Source organism: Saccoglossus kowalevskii, chromosome 8, assembly GCF_978046115.1.
Source record: "Saccoglossus kowalevskii chromosome 8, keSacKowa6.1, whole genome shotgun sequence".
Lineage (NCBI taxonomy): Eukaryota > Metazoa > Hemichordata > Enteropneusta > Harrimaniidae > Saccoglossus > Saccoglossus kowalevskii.
This window is the reverse complement of record NC_140648.1, coordinates 17,452,621-17,476,004: the sequence shown is the minus strand read 5'-3', so window position 1 is coordinate 17,476,004 and position 23,384 is coordinate 17,452,621. Positions and strand designations below refer to the sequence as shown.

The following is a 23,384-nucleotide window of genomic DNA, read 5'->3' as shown; positions in this document are numbered from 1 at the left end:
CTCGCTGGGATAATTGTAGGTCCTGGAATGTTATCTGCTTTGAAGGGCGGTGCTCGTCGCGCCGCGTCCCGTTATGGGACTTAAGGAATTCAAACACGCGCTGCTAAAGTAGGATTGAATAAGTCGGGTTAAAAGATAAAATGATTCACGGTAATTTCGTATGGATTTGCCTCCGCCATTCTACATTAGAGGCGGATAATACGCGCTCTTGTCACTAAAACAAGAAGATGTATGTAACCATAGTATTTGAGACAGTGGAGTCTCGTGGCTCTCGCCTACAGCGAAATTTCGACGACCATTGCATCCAATGTTTATTGTTTATTAATACTGCTCTCACTGAAATCTCCCCCACTGAAATTCATGTAAATTGCTAGAAATAAATGTAAACATTTAGAATACCACACTATATTGACTCGCTGGAACGACCGTGAAAGGTTCAGCATTAGATTAGCCAAAAAAAAAAAAAAAAAACGATTATTACTACACCAAAAATAAATTCACAAAAATAGGCACTACATTCGCCAGTTTTTTTTTTAAACCTACACAAACACAAATTAAATTATATATAGTCACATGGTTCTCTATTTTACACGTAGCTCCTCTCCATTACAGATAACACCTCACTATGTCATACAAAACAAGCATTTACGAAGATGTCAACTATTATTTCAAATGCTTCAACATATTTTTGGCGAAAGCAAAGTGTGAAGGTGCTGATATGTGGAATAGGCAATGGGCAGGACTTCTAGCACAATTTCAATTCAACGCCGATGAAGAAATACGAATGCTAACAATCGGAGCTGGTGCAGGTAATTTTTTGTAAAGTTTGGCCATTGGAAAGTCTGAAGGTATATTTTTTTTCTTTAAAAAACAAAAAATCTGCACACACAAAAATTGTGTGACAAAACTACCGAAAATATAATGGAGAAACAACGTTGTGAGCACAGAGATCTACTAGTAACTCAGAACTAGTTAAAAAACAACAAATAATTTGCACTGAATTTCTACCACCTCCCATCACAGCGTTTCTAACGGTTAACCTCTTTTAAACTTTTAAATAAGTATTATGTTCGTAACCATCAAACTACTGTATGTAGTGATTCGTTTTCTTTGTTTAGGTTACAGAGAGTGTCTGATAATCCAACATCTGTTAAAGAGACATAGTAGTATACATATCACCGTGGTCGAACCTGCACAGAAACCGATTGATGAGTTTAAGATAAAAGCGGCAAAGATCACAAAGGAATTTCCCGGTGTGAGTTTTGAGTGGCACATTCAAACGTTTGAAAACTATCAAAAGGACCACAGAGTATCAGACGATGTACGCGATGGGTCATTTCATCTTGTGTTCGCTGGACATAGTTTGTATTACATGGACGACTGGCAATATGCATTGGATGGGATGTACAGTCACGTTCAATCAGGAGGGATATTGGTGGTTACAGTAATAAGGGGGCAAGGTGAGATAATTCTGACTCGCACTGTGTTCAATAGATTGACATCGTAAAAATAATTAACCATAATGCGTCATTTATTTTCAATTATACTCACACAGCTGGGGCTGGGAGACTCGCGAAGATGTATAGAAAGTTGGAAGGTTGCAGTTTAAACTTACAGACGTCCGATGATGTTAAACACCAACTAAAGAAGACCAACTCTGAGCAGATGATTGACCAAAACATGTATCGTGAAGATGCTTATGATATATCTGACGTGTTTGACGAATCTTCTGTAGTTGGAAATTTGTTGCTTGATTTTCTTATTCAAAGACGGGATTTTAGAATGTCTGCCCCACATGGTCATCTAGAAAAGGTGTTACAGTTTTTAAGAGAAAACTCGGTACAAGAAAATGGAAAATATTGGTTCTATTCTGATGAAGAAGATGTGGTCGCGAAAAAATGACTGATTAACTTCTTATGTTGAATGTTTCACTTCACTGCGTCTCCATAATACATACACTTATCAGACTTATTAATGACTAATAGATATCCATATAAATAATGACAGTGTTTAAAAGGAAACTATTTAATTCACTTTTAACAGTGCCAAAAACGACTAACATGACAAGTAATAACAGTTATATTATATTAACAAATAAAGAAATTAATGTGATGCGACAAAATGATAAAATCGAATAATAGTCATATAACCCCTTCTCATTTAACTGAGATTTCTTACTACATTACTAAAATTGAAATGAAGATAAATTCGACATTTGTAAATGGGTTACTGAAATTACGATGACCATCAATAGACACAAAATGCAAAATGCATACTTGTTGTCTTTCTTGTTGAAAACTCAATGACACTACGGAAGAATGTTGCACATCTCGCGTTGCTCGGGATTAAAGTTGATCAACATCAAATCCGAGTGTTCATATTGATGAACTTCCGGATTTGTGTTTCAGGAATATAGCACCTTTTTAATATTTGTTCCTATCAGTGTGAGAACAATTGTTTTTAGCGCAATGTTTCAGTCATTAACGGATTATAGTTGTGTGCGGTTCGGGGTTACAATACCTGTACGAGTAATTTAGTGTGTATTTATAAACTCAAAAAAGGTTCTGGCGTATTAATGGTTTTGGGGGTACCCATTGATTACCGCATTAATTTCATGGATGTTATGACTCACAAACAATATGACTCTGAATAATGTTGTCTCATCATATTTAAAGACTTTATTAAGATACTCCATGGAACAACATCCATAGAATACACATACGTATTTAGTCTGTAAATATTGTATTTAAATTTAAAAATCTTCACAGATTTTGAAATACAGAGAGAGAAAAGATAATACATGTAAGTAGTGGTTTTACGCAATGTTTAAGTCATTGGCGGATTATTGTTGTTTGCGGTTTGGAGTAACAATAACTCTACGAGTAATTTATTGTGTATTGATCAACTCAAAAAATGACTTGGGGTTGATAAAATGGCCGCCACAGCTACCATTTTATTCAGGCTACCCATCATCGATTACTACATTGTTTTTTGTATGGCTTTTATGAACCATATAATCTTGTCTCATCATATTTAAGTACTTCATTGAGATACTCCATGGAATAACATCCATAGAATACACACTCGATTGTCTGATAACATTGTCGGTATCACAAATTACAATGTCAAGTTTAAGGGAGAATAGTGTACATTTCTTGTACATAATGCATGATACTTCCATGAGTATACTAACGATCACTGTCTGTCGAGATGTGTACAAATCGATTTTAAAACGATTTTATTATTCATATTTACTCTGTAAACTTTCGCGGATTTTGATATACGGGGAGAAAAAATGGTAAAAAAAAATACGAAAATCATTATACAAAATCTTACATTATTACACGGAATGCAACTAATATATCTAGACACACTTGGCTGTCATTTGTAGCAAAATAAATACCACTACAGAATGAAACAATTTATTTGCCATTGAATATTTGAAAGACAAAATGGATAGCATGTCGATTAATATTTATATATGTGAAATTGAAAAGGATATATCACACTATATCACGAAATACAGAAAACGAGAACTTTTTAAATACAGGGAGAAACTATATTGTAAAATAAATTTCCAAGAGTTAATCTAACTAAAAAATGTATTATAATTTTATTTATTTTATTGTGAAACCAATATATGTGATATATGTTTGCACGGATTTCAAGTCAAATATGAATATAGTTGAATTGATCTCGTGATGTAACAACTTTCGAGGCTATTAGACTTAACGTAATGTATAGATAGTGACAGCAAGATTTTGAAAATTATATTGGATTATGTTTTTCACAGACATTACAGTATGGCATGGGTAATGTATATTTATTTTACTCGTTATATTCTGTTAGTGTCATTAATACTTGTTATCTTCTTTGAAACAGGTTTTGCAATTTACAAGTATCCTGAAATAAAAATGATAATAAAAAAAAAACACTGTCGAAAGTTGACGTGTTGCACTTACCGTATATCAATCTTAGTTACAGTTTCTGTTCCCTAATTCATGATATCGAGAAATATCACTCTGAAATGTGCAGGTAAATCTTCCTTCATCTAAAACAAATATTCAGTTATTCAAAATATTCATATTAGCCAGACATGCATATAAGGGAAAGCGACCTTCTGCTCGAATATTGTCAGAGGTGCACGAGATGTATGGCGGTACGAACTTTTTTTTATTCTGAATGTTCCTAACATGGAATTATTATTATTATTATTGAACGCAAGGTTGACATGTCTTAAATCACTAAATCTACTTTAATTATTTATTTATTAATTATTATATTACTTTTGACGTTCCCTTTGACTGAGGTCTACTGCTCAAATAGTGGCAAGCTGCAACGTCACGATATAATAGAAAACTCCAAAACGCATATATGGTTGCCAAACATTTGCAATTGATGCTATAATGACCCACGAAGCTGTACTTGTTTGTCGTCAAAGAAACAATGCTAAAAGTGGAAACAACTAGATGACGTCTTAGTTAGTTTAGAACGTTCTAGCAACCGACAGTCTCTGACGAATCCATTTGCTGGTGCAGATAATTTAGTCAAGTGCGCATTTCTTCAAATTGTTTTTAAATTTATCCACAAAGCTTTTTCTATGGGTCTATGATTTAACATAACGGTATTTATCAGAAATCTTAGAATATTTAACATTCGGCAATTCAAATTATATAATGCCTCAGAGTGAAAAAAAACATCAATACTGATTCGAACAATACCACGTATTGACACTGGTATATAAGAAGCAAAATCACAGGCCCATTAACGCAACAATAGTTGATAATAAATTAATTCTTATTCATCAAGCTTTGTGATTTAGTTTTGCATCAAAAATTAAATAGTTTAATAAAACTAAATAGTCTTTAAAATCGCAGTCATTCATATTCATGATGAATCAATTTTGCTTTCATAAAAAAAAACAGTTTCCTGAAGTTCAGAAAAGTTTTGCTTTTTTAGGTTCGATGGATTAACAGCCTTATGTGGGTCATATAATACATTTTAATAGTGCCAAAGTTTCACTATGACCTCGGCATCATGCATAATTGCGATCTACGCGAAAAATGCTATCAAGTCACTGGGAGCATTTGATACGTGACATCGATTTTTTAAATATTTGCTCAGATAAATTAAACGTAAAAGGCTCCTTGGCAAGTGTAGGAAAAATCAAGACTAATGCCATCCTTAGCTGATACAGAGGCTGCACAGGGGCTATTGATGCCAACTGCATGTTGCTGAGAAGAGACACTTTTGACTACTAGTATTTAACATGGCTCGAGTAATATACTTGCTACGCTAAATCTTGTGAATACGCCAGCAATGGTTCAGTCAAACCTTGTGATAGGACGCCCTCTCAGGTGGCTATGAGTGCAGAAGATTGTTCAAGATTATTTTCCTCAATCACAAAACGCTGACAAAAGTTTACCACAACTACAGTCAGCCTACTAGTAGAGTGATTGTGCCACAACTGATTCCAGTGGAAAGCGCAATCAATAGAACAGCATATTTTAACAGCACGTCTTTTACTGGTAGTTGTACAACAACATCATGACAGCATTGTACACAACTCGACCTTACAATTGAACCGTTTTTTACCGATGCCAGTGTTCCCTGTCGCCCAACAACTGCAGAGGTGTATTCATGGATTCCTGTTATGGAAGAGAAAACAAAATATAGTTTATTTATACAAAATATAGGTTAGTTTATTATTTGAAAATCATTATTGTTCTGTAGATTTTCAAATTTATTGTACATGTGTAATAACCAAATGTGAAGCTGTATGAACATAGCAATGCATAAACATTTAATGATGATGACCACATAAGAATATTCATAGAATGGTGAATGTGTTGTACAGCAAAGTAGTTGTTATATTGTGATAATAATTAAAAGCATTCTAATAATACTGACCCAAGATGATCAGATAAGGAAATCAATGTCCCCGCCTAAATGGGAAAATTAAACCAGTGCATGTTAAATTACAAGGCTATGTAATGATTGCTCAATACATGTTCATGCAAGCACTGCCTAGTCATTTCTGAAGTAATTTGATTTACTAGTTTCCAGAGAAACCAAGTAACGAATCTCCTGAAGAAAATTATTTTAATAGTGTATTTTCGTTATATAATGACGCCGTGATTTTCGAGTTTTACTAGATTGATAAACGCCGAGGTTGGCTTTAGGTAAACGTAGTGTTCCAAGTTCCCAACACCGGAGGCATACAAAGGTTCCGTCAGTGGTTGGACTTCACATTTTCGTAGAAAATATACAGAGATTGCCAGCTGCCCTGAAAATATAATGCATTCTTACATTTATATGTAAACTATTTATTTACTACTGTCAAAGACTTTTTTAACAGTTATTTTTGACTCCCATGTGCGAAGCACAAAATGGGAGTCTTTGCAGTTAGTGTGTCTGTATGTGTGTGTGTGTGTGTGTGTGTGTGTGTGTGTGTGTGTGTGTGTGTGTGTGTGTGTGTGTGTCCGACTGTTCCACTGCTATCTCAAGAACCATACATCGGTTTTTGATGAAACTTGGTGCATAGATGCTCTGAGACAATGCGCAGATTTGATTAGGTTTTGGTAAAAATCCATGCTCGTTAATTACCTAATTTGCATGATAATTAGCTAATTGTTAGCTGTTCTATGACTGTTCCACTGATATCTAAAGAACCACTCATTGGATTTTGATGAAACTTGGTACATAGATGCTCTGAACATATGCGCAGATTTGATTAGTTTTTGGTAAAAATCCGTGCATATTAATTACCAAATTTGCATGATAATTAGCTATTTTTAGTGGTTCCATGACTGTTCCACTGATATCTAAACAACCACTCATTGGATTTTGATGAAACTTGGTACATAGATGCTCTGAACTAATGCTAGGTTTTGATTAGTTTTTGGTAATAATCCGTGGATACTAATTACCTAATTTGCATAATGATTAGTCAATTTTCGGTTTTTCCACTGATATCTCAAGTACTAATCATCACATTTCAATGAAACTTGGTACATAGATGTCATATGACACTGCACAGACCTGATAGTTTTTATGGTAATATCAGTACATATAATTACCTAATTTGCATAATTAATTAATTTTCAGCTTTTGATATAAGTAGTGAGCATTACATTTCAATGAAACTTGGTACTTACATACTCAAGGACTATGCAGAGATTGATTGTTTCGGATAAATATTTGTGCATATTAATCACCTAATTTGCATAATTAGTTAATTTTCAGCTTTTCCACGGGTATCTCAAGTACTAATCATCGCATTTCAATGAAACTTGGTACATAGATCCTTTAGGACTATGCAGAGACCTGATTAGTTTCAGGGTAAATAATTGTGCATATTAATTACCTAATTTGCATAATTAATGTTCAGCTTTTCTACTGATATCTAAAGTACTAATCATCACATTTCAATGAATCTAGAATTATGCAGAGACCCAATTAGTTTTTGGTAAATATTTGTGCATATTAATCACCTAATTTGCATAATTAACCAATTTCCAACTTTCACACTGATATCTCAGGTACTAATCATCACATATCAATGAATGTTTATACATGGATGCTGTAGGACAATAGACAGACCTGGATAATTGTGGGTTAAAATCTGTACATATTAATTACCCAATTTGCATAATTAACCAATTTTAAGCTTTCACACTGATATCTAAAGTACTAATTTCCATTTTAATGAAACTTAGTACAAAGATGCTCTAGGACAATGTACAAACCTAATTAGTTTGGGGTAAAACTCTGTTCATATTATTTCCCTAATTAGCATAATAATTCATAATTTTTTGGTTCTAATCACATTTCAATTAAACTTGGTAAATAGAGTTTTTGTTACATTGCGCAGACCTCATTAGTTTTACAATCAAATCTGTTCTGATTTGCATAATTAGTTTTCAGCTAAGTAATTTCAAATTATATTTAATGTGTCTCCAATACTCTCAGCACATGGGAGTTCTTTCTAAGCTTTCTTTGATTTCTTTTTCAGTTATACTTTTATTTATTGTTGTTGTATTTTAAATTTATATTTTCTGTATCTTTTAATCTTTATTGTATGTTAGTCCAGATCTCAATGGAGATAGGTTGACAATAAAGTTATTATTACACAATTGAAACAGAACGTTGATGCCATGTTGTGATTACACAACGCTGTGCCATACCTTAACAATAATAGTAATAATTTTATTCAACACGAAAATCTACTACAGAGAAACAGAAATAATACTTCACGCAACTAATATCACAAATAGCACATTATAGAATGAGGAAAAACATGATAAGCTAATGTTATTGTTTAGGACAAAGCAAAACTGAAATACAGTTCACTCCACCAAATCATTGAATAAATGTAGCTAAGAATGGAAGAAGAAGAAATAGAACATGATCAGCAGTGTAGACCATCTAAGCAGCTGCCGTTCAACCCAACAATGGTGCCATACCTGATGACCATTTGCAAACCAACCCAAAAGTGAACTAACTTCACTCATGGAAGGGCTCCAGCACATTAGCTAGTGAAAGGTACAGGGTAAACTTTATGACAAATCAACTGTATCAATGTCACTGGTTCAAATACCAAGATTGATTCCTCACAGGTGGTCTTTATCCTCTGTACCCCACCATCACAGTAGCATAAGCAGGGCATCTTCTCCACCTCCATAAAGTCTTAGGTAGATCACCGGGTATAGCTAATGACAAACGCCTGTCTTTGCATTAATTTGCTCCTATGGAAATAAATCTAGCACATTCTCAATGACGTGTTGAAATCGTTTTACAAGAAAGCTGACTTCAAAGCAACCCCCACTTTAGTCACTTAAGCAGTGCTATAGATTCCTCCCTCTGCTAGCCCTAGCATATACCCGGTAGGCAGTATATGATGCAGTAAAATCCACTCTTACAGTAATTTTTAACAAGTGTCACAGTGCTGAACTCCTGTACATTTAGAGAACCTCAAGTTGTGCGAAAAGCAGATGCCCATTTCTATTCCTTCACTTAAACTCTGTTGGGTGAGCTGATTGCTGTAGTGTAAACTGTTATGCAATAATATTTGAGAAGCTCAACACGATTAATCACATGTTGTGATTTTCATTTTAAAACGAATACAAACAAAAAATGCTTTACAGGCCTGGGATTTGTGGTACTGCATCTAATAATGCAGGAAAATGCATCATTCATGGCTGTAAGCTTTAATTTTTATCTAATTTACCAACATGCAAAACAAAGACTAAATATCATGGATACAGAGCTTACAACATATCCCATAATGCAGTGGTATGATTTTACATAAAAACTGTATAAAAGTATAAAACGGCATCACATGCAAGAGTAGGTGCATGTTGGTGTTACAAATTACTGTAGAATGCTTTATTTTCGCTTGGAATTTATTTTCGCTATTTTCGCTGAAAGGATGATTCCGTGAAAATATAATCCAGCGAATATACTTTTTTTCCTTTATTTCCCATTAAACACATCAAAAATCAGTGAAAATAAATTCCATACAAAACGCCCAAAAAGCCTTTTTAGCGAAAATTAATTCCAGCGAAAATAAAGTATTCCACAGTATGTGAATACGCACACAATGAAACATTGCATCTGGTGACCATGTGGCACACTTTTATTGCACATTCAATCTGTAGATGATATTTAATAAGTAAAAGACATGGCCTTAGAATATTGTAGCGTGGTAACTGTGGATGTTGAGAGTTTAATTCACATGCAAGTTGAGTTGGAATTCAAGATGGCACCACGCATGACTCAATGTCTCAAAACGAGTATCAAGAGTTAAAATATGGTTGATCCAAAAATGGTTTGCTTTTATTATTGAAAACAATTTCTGAATATGTTTTGCCATGAATTTGATGTCTCACTTGGCATATTTCTTTTAGACAACAAATGACACTGCTTCACCATTTTACAAACTTTTAGGGTATTTTTATTTCTTCCACATTCTTCTCAATATATATACTCCTGTATATATACTCATGTTTTCTAAAAAGCTTGTTTTGTGAAGGCTGCTCTTTCTGTGTTCACTATTAAAACTATACAATGTATATGAAATATGAAAGTCTTTATTCCAAACAAATCTGTACATGTACAGTTTTTCACGTAAACTTTGATTAGAAAAACAGGGACAGTCCATTTTGGCTAAAATCAATGCAGATGCTAAACATGCTAAACTGAGTTGTTACTAGCTTTGGGATTTGTTGGGAATTGTCGTTTTATATTTATAAAATGCATTTTTAAATTTAATTGTGGAAATAACCCGCGTTTGCTCTATGCTCCAATGTTTTTTTTTATATATTTTAAAGTAATTTTTCAACAAAGGAATTCAACTGATCTTCTTCTTGAAGCCCTATAAACTCATCAACTTTTTCTCCCTGCTTCACAGCAATTACCATTGGAACAGCAGACACGCCATATTCCATGGCGAGGTCTGTGTTAGTATCCACGTCCACTTTAGCGAGTTGAACCTTGCCATTTTGTGCTGCAATGACCTTTTCTAATCGAGGCCCCAAGATCTTGCATGGACCACACCATCTGAAAGAAATATTAAGAAATAAGAATTATCAGCAGTATGCCTCAGTATGCCTTTGACTACTGTAGAATACTTTATTTTCGCTTGGAATTTATTTTCGCTATTTTCACTGAAGGAATGATTCCGTGAAAATAAAATCCAGCGAATATACCTTTTTTCTTATATTTCACATTAAACTCATCAAAAATCAGTGAAAATAAATTCCGTACAAAACTTCCAAAAAGCCTTTCAGCGAAAATTAATTCCAGCGAAAATAAAGTATTCCACAGTATATATATATTGGGTGTATGCATAAAGTTTGCAAATTTTATTCCCGCATAGCAATTCTAAGGAGTCCTCAAATCTCACACAGTGTTTGCAACTATACAAAAATTTATACATAATTTGTTGCTTATTGTCCCAGTCAATGCAGCATTTCGCGAATTGCGATAGGTAATTCACATAAGAACCAGACCGTTCCCAAATTACTGAGAACACAAAATATTTATATCAGCAGAAATGAGTGATTACCACTAGTGGCTGAGATTGATGCAAAACTCTACGCTTATCACAAGTATATGCTGACATCAACCTAAGAGAAAATATTCTTGGATATTATATTTAAATTTTTTTGTATCATATGCATATTTCCACTGTACAACATAGTGAAACAGTGGATTTTTGACGATGACTATTGCTGAAATAACACTGAATACAAATATATCATTGCCTGCACTTTGAATACTACTCTTGGTGATGCCACAGTATTCTATTCCACGTAAATGTGTACACTGTATGACAATTCTAATTTGTAATACACAGGTTATGCATGTCCAGATTCAGAATCAACTTACGTTGCATGAAAATCAACCACAGTAGGTTTATTGCTTTTTATAACACGTTCCATGAAATCATCACTGTCCTGCACATTGAATGACGTCCTATGTGGATTGCCGGTGTGGATGAAAGCACATCTGGAAGCTGCTGGAACATTTCTGAGATTGAATGCATGAAATATAATGTTAGTTAGTTACCAAGCTGGGTGTGGAAAATATTTCTGCTCTGCTGTGGAGAACTTGAATATACATCATATTTTTAAGAATAAAGTTTACATGTTGGACGAGAACAGTATTTGCTTTCTTAGAAGTGAACATGAAAAAAAGTTCATGTTAAAAGGGTAATTGTTCAGTATGGTTTCCATAAAATCATACACATTTTTCATGTGCAACTCAATATTTTGAGCAACATTTTGTAAATGTAAATTTTTTTTTATAATTTCTTTGGAATTAAATTACATGCATATGAACATAATTTTTTAATCACATTTTTTGAAAAAATACAGAAAGTTGACTTTCAAATACAGTCAAACCTGTGTTCATAGTCTTTATAGCCAGGTGGTCTGTATATGCATGGATGGATTATTTTTTTATGGATTACCAACTTGTACATTTAGATAATGTTTGTCGAGAAAATAACAAGATGAAACTGTTATGAAAGACTTCCTAATGTCCCCCCACCACCTATCCGAACTTTAACCCTAATATGCTCCAGACCCCCAATTCAGTTGTATATGTGCCTGTAGATAACTATAGGTGTCATAAAGAGGGGTATATGCAATTAATTTGAGGGGCAAGAGTGGGTAGGGGGTTATGATTAGAAGTGGATATACATTGAAAAGTCTTTCCCACTGTTATTTAAGTTGTTAAAACCAAATAAGCTTGAAATCAAAATGTGTTTTTTATTATTTTGATCTCTGAACAAAGACAAATCTGCAAAAATAATGCTGAAAGTGTGGTCACATTAGACAGGTGATCTTTATACACAGGTTGCATACATTATGACTCGGGAACGCCTAAAAGTTATCACTATATTATATAGAGGTGATCACTATCTCAGGTTTGACTGTACAGCCGCACATGATGAGTGGAGATATGGTACAACATTTTGTGGAAATCACAAAGATGTCGTTTCCATAGAAACAAAAGCTCTGTGATCAGCTGAGAAGCACTACTTTTCTTTTCGATGTCATGTGCTCACTGTGTTTTTTGTCAGGGAAATAAACTCTAACTATTTGAACAATGCGACTCAACAGTGATTTTAAAATCCAGCACAAGTAATATATGGTACACCGATAACAAATCACAAGGAAAGAATTGAGTGGACTATACCTCTGAATGAGATACGAAGACTGTAGATTTCTGATGGACTGTAGAATAGAAGGCGAAGCAATTCTTCTTAAACTGAGCAGCATCATGGTAACCTTATTCCAAGAACTGAATTTATAATATAAAGACTGAAATAAAATAAATATATTTTGATAAAATCCACCTCTTAGGATGATTGGGGGATGGAAATCAGTCAAGATGTCATGTCCTATTGCATCCAACATTGATGATGAATAGTGTACACTACAAGGGGTCAAACATTTGAAATTATAAAGGGTGTGAGAAGAGTGTGGTCGAGGCAAAATTTGTTTTCATGTTGTTTATCTATGTTTTCATTTTTCTTTGCATGCTATTTTTTTTTCTCTGTGTCTGCCATGCAGGTTTTATTTTAAAACTGTCATAAAATTGTGCTCTTATTTTGATTTTATCTGAAAATTGTGGCAAAAAACTTGTGTTTTCCACATTTTTATGTGATGAGATTACTGTGGGTTTTTTTTTTATGGACCATAAACCATTTATAATCAGGGTCTCAGTTGTTTTGGAGATAATTGTTAATGTTTCATATTGGCAGAGAATTATATACCAGTATCTTTGGTCCACTATATTGACAGATAATGGAAAGTATAAACTGTTGAACTTGTTTACATTTTGTGCTTATGAACATGCGCAGATTACAAACTAGTACAGATCCGGACCCACTAAACACAGCCCGGGGCCTCCCGCGGCCTCCCGGGGCCTCCCGGGACGTACATTCCGGTCTAAAAGTTGCCTGTGGGTGCTGGAGTGGGTTAGAACACAAATACACTGTGTGTGGCCAAAAAAAAAAATATAAAAAAAAATAAAAAAAAAAAATAACCGAAGCCTAGGGACAACAGTAATGGTACACAAACACATATTTTACTTACGCAATTCAGCAGGAAAGATTTCGTTGGTGTGATTATCTCGTCGTAATTAAAAACAAAAACAGTCGAAGTATTAGGACGGCATTTTATGTTTTCCACATTTTTATGTGATGAGATTACTGTGGTTTTTTTTTTATGACCCTACAGATCAGTGAGTGACATTTATTATCAGATGTTCCCATATGCCTGCAATGATGGTAAACATGTAACGACTCCCCCCCAAAGTTGGACGAAAGCCCGAGTGCCGAAACGGTCATGTCTCTGTGGATACATCAAGATAAAATCGTCTCCATCTCCAACTTAAGTTCTCTTTGGAATTGCTTTTTTTCTTTTTTTGTCATTTTGTTATTTGTACCACTGTCGCTTGTAAAATATAGATAATGCGACTTGTATCGAACATCAGTATATTGTCGACCCCCGGAATATAGTGTAATTTCTTCTGTTAGACAAAAGTCGCATTTATCTTCATCACAGTCACAGCGGGTCACCGATCGCATACTTTAGTCGATGGGGAAATGAAATTCACATCAAATGATAGCTAATGACATTGCATGATATTATCATGATATTACAAGATAAACTTAGTTCGTAACAAATAAATCGCTGATGTACCTACCTGTCACAGGATGTAGTTCATCTCCGCCGGTTAAGCTTTACCTCGAGATAACTTGTTTGTGTAATACGTCACACAGACACACAGCGACCCGATGACGTGCATGCCCGGGCGTTCCCTGGACCTCGTGCGCTTGTAAACAATACGTACTAACTAATCCTGTCATACAGATATTATATCCTTAAATATAGGTTAAATTATCGTTTAAAATTATTTCTATTATAGTTGGTTTAAAGAAAATTATTATTAAATTCGAAATTCTTCACATAAGTCTGAACGCATTTTCATAATCTGGAACGAGGGTGGTGGTAGCAACAGCCCGTCAATCTCACTGGAATTTCGATCTGTACAGCCAGCTGAGAGACGCGGTAATTCAGCTGGGATTATCAAAAGGAAAGAAAATCGTCTGCATTCAAATAATCGGTAAGTTTGCGGGTGTTGTCTTGTGTTATCAGTGCTGGAATTCTGACAGTATGTATTGTTACCGACGACATTGGTTGACACCTGTTAGAAGTGAAATTACATTACAAAGTTGAAGTGAAGCAGATATTGAATGACAAATGAACAGCATTGTCGTACTTGGAGCTCCAGGGCGATGAATGGTGCGACCTGTGCTCGGGCAGTCATCAGTCATATGAACTTGATGACACTTGTATATAACCGGTGATATTCTTATATTTGTGTAATTTGTCTACTGAAAACAGAACTGCTGGGACCCCCTCCCCCTACACATACACACGCAATAGCAAGTAAATACTGAATTTGTACACTGAACATGAAGTGTTTTGCAGGGAGATCAAGTATACACGCACATACATATTTTTGATGTGATTTGTTTCTTGCCAAAAACAGAACCTGTTTGTTTTGTATAGAGTGAAGGGTGAAAAGTTTCTGGGAATTCTTTCTGAATTAAAGAAAGATGTGCACATTCACACTTCGTCTTGGCAGTTTCAAGGGCACATGGCAATTTTGATCTCTTGCACCAACCTCATTTCAAATTTTTATGAAAATTGATAAAGAATTGAAATGAAGTTTTCATTGGTTAGAGCAGTATTTTGGTAACACTCGTTATAATATACTCATGAGTGCCTACATCTTTTCACCAATTACACTACAGCCAGTTTGTGTGGAAGATTTACACATATTTTCAACAAATCAAATTCAGGTGGCATGTAAATTTTCATAAAGGCCACACTGACCATAGTGGAATTCGGGTTGCTAGTGACTTTCCTTGCAAATTTATAAACACAAATTAAATATTTTATATAAAAGATATTCATGGCTTTCAGTACAGTGAATTTCATGAAGGTGTGAATTTTTTTTTAAAGAAATTTATAAAATGTTCACCCTGTAAGACTCTTACCCTTCATTGAAATTCAAAGAATACACTTCCATTGGTTATACAAACTATTTGCCGATTTCCTGCATTTTGAAATTTATTAAATATTTTATATAAAAGAGATTCATGGCTTTCAGTAACGTGAATTTATTTTTCAAAGAAATTTATAAAATGTTTATATAACATTTATCCTGGAAGACTCTTGCGCTTCATTGAAATTCAAAGAATACACTTCCATTGGTTATACAAACTATTTGCAGATTTCCTGCATTTTGAAATTTATAAAACATTTTATATAAAAAAAAATATTCATGAAGCTCACTGTAATGCTTCGTATTAAATTGAAAACTATGCACATTAATATTTACAAATATTTATAAATGCATTCATCAGTTTATTTATTTGACATGGACTTTTGTAAATCTTTCACAGGTCGTGAGAATGACATTCTGTTTCTGGTGGACTCCAAGAACTCAACCCTAGCAGAGGAAAAGAAATGGCCATGGCAACTGCAGCACAAACCTACCAGAACTTAAAAGCCAAGCGAACACAGGCTGTTGCACCACGTACATTATTTGGAACTAACATTGAAATAAAAAAGAAGGGGACCTCAGCTGAAGCATATCCAACGCAACAAAAAGCCAGGAAGCCAACCAAGGCTGAACAGTATGTAAGATTTCAACAGCCTGAAGATGCAGAAACGCTGCGCTATAGTCAGTCTGACTATAAAAAGCAATGGCGAACAACAACTGATGCAAAAAGTAAATTTGATGAAGTTGAGAAAAATGCCTTGTATTTCCGTCCCAGTACTCATACTGTTGGATATCGTAGAAAAGAGGATCAATTCCGTCCGGCTCATATTACTGATAGAAATCCCTATAGGACTGATATCAAACTGTCTGCTACCGATGTTGCCCATCCGGAATTATTCAACACCATGGCTACGCGACCTAACTATAATTATGATCTGTATAGAAATCCCCAGTTGCGTGATAATTCTGATTACCAATTAATTGGCAATGTTTTTGGAAAGGGTGGTCAGTTCTCAGGTAGCCAAAGAACTGGTCATGGTGCTCGACACAATAAGGGCCAGGGAGAATACCATTCTCCCATCATACAGTCAAGTATTCGGGAGCCAAGGAGAAGTCTCCGTACCAGTAATAATGAACTACCACGGAATATCCGTCACAAATATGGCGGGCAGATTATCCATGATTTGCTTGGCGATGACAACGATATTGAGGAAGCATTGGTGGCTGTTGAAACACCAGAGCAGAAACGAGAGAGATTAGCCTCACAAAATGAAAAGGCTCGCAATAAATTTAGCCCTGGCTATGAAGCCCTGAGTAATCACCTACGCTACGATCACTTCTCGGGTGTTCCTCAAAGCAAATTACGTAGTTTGAACACAGATTCCTATACAGAAGATGCTTTCAAAAGAAATACACAAAATTATCCTCCAAAATTTGGCGTACAGAAGAATGCCGACAGTAAGTGTCTTTATGTACTTCCTGATTTGCCATAGCTCTCAGTTTATATACAGAACTGACAAAACAGTCAAGTACCATCCTGTAAAGTAATGTTTCACGTATTAGTTAAGTTTTATCAATCACTTATTAAGAAAAATGCACACTTAGCCTTTGTATTGGTTCTCTGCCACAAGAAATGTTGTTTCAGGCAATTTGTACCGAGTGGAGTCTTGGGGCACACAACAAATGTATTCTGCCTCCATGTAAATTATTTTTATGCAATTGTTTGAGGCCAAAACAGGTAAATATTGTATATACTGAGTAATTGTACTGGTACATGATATCTGTTTTTCTTAATCCCTTGAACGCGGTGGAATTTTCCATCGTCATTAAAAAATTTTAAAAAGGTTAAGCAGCTTTATTTTGTGAAAGGTGACAAATGTTGACTTTGATCACAGTCCAGAGGGACTGTGCTTTGATGTTTAAGTGGTTAAGGTAGTTCAATGTCAAATTTAATTTGTGCATGCGCATGTTACTGAGCATAGGACAAAGCGTTATCTAAGGGAAATTCCCATAAACGTATAGCAATAACTCACTCATTTTCATATTAGGATTCATATCAATAACCATATGGTACGTATGACAATGTCGCTTTCTAGATGCAATGCAAAAACAATAAAATAATAATTTCTCAAATTATTGTTTTTTTGAATGGCATGAACCCATAACATTCAATTTGTGATTTAGTTTTCAATTCTGTTTATACCCTCTTATTAAATAAGTTTTTTTGTTTTTTTTATAGTGAGATGCTTGTAACATCTTGATAGCAATATATACCGGTATAACAGGCTTGCATTACATGCAACTTGCATATAACCTATATTAATTACTATGCACTTTACTAGAACTGTAAAATCTGTATTAGAAGCCGCATCTCTAATATAAGTCGCACCCATTCCTTTTGAACAATTGAGAACTAAATATTCATCATTTCTCATATGTGTAGATGCTCTAATAGAAGCCGCATCCCCTCTGTTGCATTGTATCATTTTAATAGAAGCCGCAGCTTCTAATACAGATTTTTCAAAAATAGTCTTCTTTAGTTCATCAGACTTTTATTCTAGCACACATATGGATACGCTCCTTACCGTGATATCTTCTTATCTGTGCTGCAGCATTCTTAACTAATACTACTAACAAGTAGCTCTTTATACATGATATTGTTTATTTTTCTAATTCATAAGTTGCAAGTTAAGCAGAATTATGCAAATGATGAATGACTGAATTGTAGCATACACTAATTAGAGATTGAAATTTTATAACATTTTCTTCAATGAAAACCTGAAATTGTTATCTTGATTATTCCCTCCTCCCTCCCCATAACCAAAACTATTTTTTTTTTTGTACTGATCCACTGTTTTGGATAAGTTTTCTCCAAACGTTTCCATACAAGTTATCATCTAGGTTCCGTTATCAATGTCATGATGAATTTCTGTGTTTTTTTTTTATATGTAATCAGGCAAATGGAATGAAGATAATGTTATTCGTGACCGTTTGAAGAAAGCATGGGATGCCACTATCGGCAAACCTAAAGAAACTCCGGGAATGTACGTTAATTTTTTCTGCATGAAAATGTCATTCCTTAAATTATTATAATACTAACAATCACGATTAAATTAAGAGAAGAGTTTGATTTTTCAGTCGTATTACAAAATAAGAAGAGTATGGCTGCCAGTCGGCAGACAATCGATCATTCAAACCCACTGCATTTGATTAAAATTCACAAGGACATTTGAAATTATGCACTACGCTTAATCCAGCCATGCCCAGCTGGACAGTTTATTTACACCTGCCTTTCTTTGTTACTAATATCCTGGTAGGTAATGAAAACTCAAAATTTATGGTAAAACCTTTTGAAGACCATTGTAACGTTATATGTCTCTCGTTATTAGTTCTTTTCATACCTTTGTTCAGTTTAATCAATACAGTCCCCATAGTTGTTGATTGTTCTCATTCTTTCTAATTTCCACTTTGACATCAACAATAAGCATTGCTCAACTGCACAAATTGATTTATATATTATTTTTTTCTTGCAAGCCAGGCAAAAACAGGATCCCGAAGCTGAAACATCTGATGTGTGTTTTTTTAGTGATCTTTAACAATTATTGTGTGTGCTTTGAATCTTGCTTCCTTATATATTGCATCATTTTATAGTTTGAAGTTGTGCTATGTGCTGGTTTTCTTTGCTTGCCGACTCTTTGCATGGTGTCGTTCATTTTTCATGTCTTCATAAAACGTAATTCTAGTGAAAGGAATAAATCAGGGTGATGGGAATAGACAAGCTGTACAGTTTATTTATCTGTTCTCTCAGAGTCTTGATTCAAAATTATGCTGTGATAAAATTGGTTTTAAGAAAAAAATATTTTGGTCCATACACAGTATTTTAAAACGTCCATTCCTTATTTCATGTGCTGCTTCCTGTGCATTTCTTTCATTGCTATATTGTACATGATCCAGGAATTGATGAAACCCAACCACAATCAAATTGATAATAAAATAGGGGTGACAATTAACTTTTCATGCAATTAAACTATATTACAAATTATATTACAACCTAATTATTAATAATTACAATGCTGAAGTATGTTTATTAATTATGAATATAATTAATCTAACCAATTTCACAACTGTGATTCACATGTACTAGTATTTCAAGTGTTGGATATTTAGTATAGGTTTTGTGTTGAACATAGATGGTTCGATCATCGGTGAATATTGGTTTGCATCTACCGTGTGTGATTTACCCGATTCCCACAAACAATATTCCTTGTTCAGCACGTATCTGAACTGTGTTTGTTGTGATTTCCCATCCCCCTTGCCTTGCTATATGAGCCACATCTCAATTATTCATATTTTCTTTATTTTAAAATTTCTTGTAGGTAATTGGGCCGAGCAGAACGTGCTCCGTGACAGAATGAGAAGAGCATGGGGGCTTTACGAAGAGAGCAAACCGACATTGTTACCCAACTGGGACCGAGATAAAAAGCGTGATAAACCTCCAGAGCCACCACCACAGCCTAAACCTAAACCTAAGAAAATAAAGCACCCACCTCCTAAAGAGGAACCACCACCACCACCTCCTCCAAAAGATCCAACTCCTCCTCCTGCTCCTCCTCCAAAAGATGATGCATTCTGGGAATTTTACAACCAAGGCATGTAGCTCAGTTGAAATCACTTAAATTATAAGAATAAATATAACTGACTCAGTGGTCAACATTTACCGCAATAATTTCTTTCTGATCACACAACTTGATTTTCTCTTGAAAAAAGACATTGTACATATTTCTATATATGTACAGACATGTTGATAATGCATGTGAACATATATGTACTAGTATGTCACACAATCATGTCAGAGTCTTTGTCAACTCAGTTGTAACCATGACTCAACATCCGTCCATTTGAAACAAATAATGTATTACATTTAAGATGAGTATTTTTTGATAACTTTAAGCCAGTTTTTGCAATGAGCTTTGATGCTAATGAATTGGTTTCTACACTCTGTGTGATATTTGGTTTGTCAAAACAATTTCTTAGAGTGCCTTAATTAAAAATACAGTCTAAGCACACGACTTGTATATGATATATGTGTATATATGATATATAAATATTTATTATCTTATATATGAATTTATTTAATTTCTTGAGTGATCAGTTTTTGCACCATGAACTACTCAAATGCACTGATTGCAGTGTCTCATAAAAAAAATATAAGCACACATGAACTAGCATTTTCACTATTTCATCAAACGAATACTGCTATGTTTGTCAGTTACTGGTATATTATTTTTTTAATGAAAAAATACTACCTTTTTATTTAATGGGAAATATCAATCAAAAGTATTTAAACATACTCACAATTTCTTACAAGTTATACACATAGCTTCTACAAACAATATTATTCTTTCCATTATTAAATGAAGTTCAAAATTGAAATATATTGACAAAATATATGAATATCTGCATGCCAGTTTCACAAATACCTTTTCTCTTAGCTTACCGGTAAAGTTGTATTGTCAGCAATATTTTGTTGAAAGTTCTTGGGCCAAAATACAAACTAGAAAGTTATTCAATCCACTAGCTATCATAACCAAAACCAGATATATTTTGATAGGTATCGAATTCTATTTTAGGTGTGTGCTAAACACAGCTATCGGTAACCCTAGAAGTATGTATGTAATGCTCCGAGTATACTCAGACACACTTGCAACACGAGTAAAAAAAGAAGTCATTCTATAAATTCTATCGAATTCTATTTTAGGTGTGTGCTAAACACAGCTATCGGTAACCCTAGAAGAATGTATGTAATGCTCCGAGTATACTCAGACACACTTGCAACACGAGTAAAAAAAGAAGTCATTCTATAAATTCTAAACCAGGCTGTACAAGAAATAAATTCATTGAATTTTTATTTTGTTCCAAGACGTTTTTAAATTTTCAATTAGAAAATCTCACACACAATTCAGTGACTCGATGGCTCCATGATACTGAAAATTGAATCACAAAATAATCCACATAAATGCTTGGTTAATTTTGGCCATAGGCGAGTAGCTTCTGACTCGGATATTTGTGAATATTGCAGCTGTTGAATCTATTTTTTGACAATATGGTATATATGCCGTGAAACAATTTTAATTGAAGTCGCTGTTGAGTGCAAAATATTTATTCGTACGCTCTCAGAACACTGATGATAATTTATTCTTATATGTATATAATCAATATGGTGATTTTGTCTATTTGACTGATTCATTCTGAACTTTACAGATCCAATAATCTTGACAAGTTTAGGCTTTGGTAAGCAAAATCTTTTACCATCACAATCATGGCATGTACATTTATTTTAACTTTAATTTTTTGTAAAAACACCTGAAACTTCACAATAGCCTTGCAGGTGAGGGAAAACTGGGTTATTCTTTTTTTTCTAGAATGATCAATTCTTAAAAATGTTTAAAAGTATGAAAATGAAAATTGTTTTGCATCTGACGAAACTAAATTAAAAACTTAACTGTAAAATAAACTGCAAATCAAAAGTATGAAATATTAGCGATATCTATATATTATAGCACGATTACTGTAAATAGATTTAATTTGACGAGAAACATTTTCTTCTAGCGAACACAATAAAATCAGGAAAATTATCTGTTATAAGAAAAACCAAGTTTTGTAAATATTGAGTATCCATTGTGAGATGTATTTGAAAATACAAATAAAGTACTGTGGAATACTTTATTTTTGCTGGAATTAATTTCCCTGAAAAAGCTTTTTGGGCGTTTTGTATGGAATTTATTTTCACTGATTTTTGCCGAGTTTAATGTGAAATATAGGAAAAAAAGTATATTCGCTGGATTTTATTTTCACGGAATCATCCCTTCAGCAAAAATAAATTCCAAGTGAAAATAAAGTATTCTACAGTATATTTCAACTAAATATAAAAACAAAAGAATCACTATTTACATTATAGATGGATATTGTATACTAGTATTTTATAAGTCACTTTGTTTTCTGCAAGTATCAACAGTGTCCGTACAACGCAACATTTTGAATTATAGCACTTATGCACAACTTATGAAAAATACTATGCAATCAACCTTTTTGACATTTGGAGGCTTCTTGCAAACATTTCGCACTTCTGTATTTGATAGGAGAAACAACATTTCAGTGTACTACTATTTGTCAAATCAGAAGTAACAGTTTTATAATTTCTTGAATGTATGAACTTTTATACCCTTTTCAATTTCATACTTTTATTTTATGAGTGAAAATAAAAATCTTTCAAATGCATCTTTGTTTTAATTATTTCATTCTCAACTATTTAAATGACTGTACTTCAAAAAGAGGCAGGCTATACGTATTCTATTTACTCTTCTCTCTTCAAAACAAAGTTCAATTCGATGATGGCATTTGAACCCTTCCAAGCTTCTATAATCTGTGATGGTATTGTTTAACCGATACATATCCTGTGGATATCAAAGTTGTATTTACTTCATAAATCTTTTGTACAAGTCTTATTGTTTTGGTTTTTTTGAAAATAGAAAAAGAAATGAAACATTGGAAATAATGGAATGATCAAGACTTGTATCCTAGGTTTCTAATCAGTGATACTTTATTTTAGCTGGATTTAATTTTTGCCAAAAAGACTTCTGCATTGAATTTATTTTCACTTATTTTTGACAAGTTGAATGTAAAAAAGGTTTATTCGCTGGATTTTATTTTAACTGAATCATTCCTTCAGCGAAAATTAATTCCAAGCAAAAAGAAAGTATAGGCATTTTACAGTAAATCGAATCTACTTCTGGAAT

General features: G+C 33.8%; 3 protein-coding genes across 4 annotated transcripts; 2 read left to right on the top strand and 1 right to left on the bottom strand.

Annotated features, from left to right (window-relative positions):
* The first annotated feature begins 625 nt into the window (after positions 1 to 625).
* Positions 626 to 3,966, top strand: LOC102801665 (histamine N-methyltransferase-like). Its single transcript, XM_006814630.3, has 3 exons — positions 626 to 809; positions 1,119 to 1,460; positions 1,556 to 3,966. Exons 1-3 carry the CDS (start codon positions 626 to 628, stop codon positions 1,900 to 1,902), a joined length of 873 nt encoding a protein of 290 aa, XP_006814693.1. The 3' UTR covers positions 1,903 to 3,966.
* A 5,648-nt stretch (positions 3,967 to 9,614) lies between these two features.
* Positions 9,615 to 14,355, bottom strand: LOC100368220 (thioredoxin, mitochondrial-like). Its single transcript, XM_002733206.4, has 4 exons — positions 14,221 to 14,355; positions 12,706 to 12,830; positions 11,392 to 11,532; positions 9,615 to 10,560 (listed from the first exon to the last, which is right to left on the bottom strand). The coding sequence occupies exons 2-4, from the start codon at positions 12,789 to 12,791 to the stop codon at positions 10,326 to 10,328; spliced, it is 462 nt and encodes a 153-aa protein (XP_002733252.1). The 5' UTR covers positions 12,792 to 12,830; positions 14,221 to 14,355; the 3' UTR covers positions 9,615 to 10,325.
* Positions 14,356 to 14,509: 154 nt separating this feature from the next.
* LOC100373109 (uncharacterized) lies at positions 14,510 to 22,866 on the top strand. 2 transcript variants are annotated; one of them, XM_085502282.1, is made up of 4 exons: positions 14,510 to 14,640; positions 15,989 to 17,046; positions 18,545 to 18,632; positions 19,965 to 20,164. In XM_085502282.1, exons 2-4 carry the CDS (start codon positions 16,053 to 16,055, stop codon positions 19,966 to 19,968), a joined length of 1,086 nt encoding a protein of 361 aa, XP_085358408.1. In that variant the 5' UTR covers positions 14,510 to 14,640; positions 15,989 to 16,052; the 3' UTR covers positions 19,969 to 20,164. The 2 variants fall into 2 exon arrangements, with proteins under 2 accessions (XP_085358408.1, XP_006814665.1); XM_006814602.3 differs by lacking the exon at positions 18,545 to 18,632 and having other exon boundaries at positions 19,965 to 22,866.
* Positions 22,867 to 23,384: the final 518 nt, after the last annotated feature.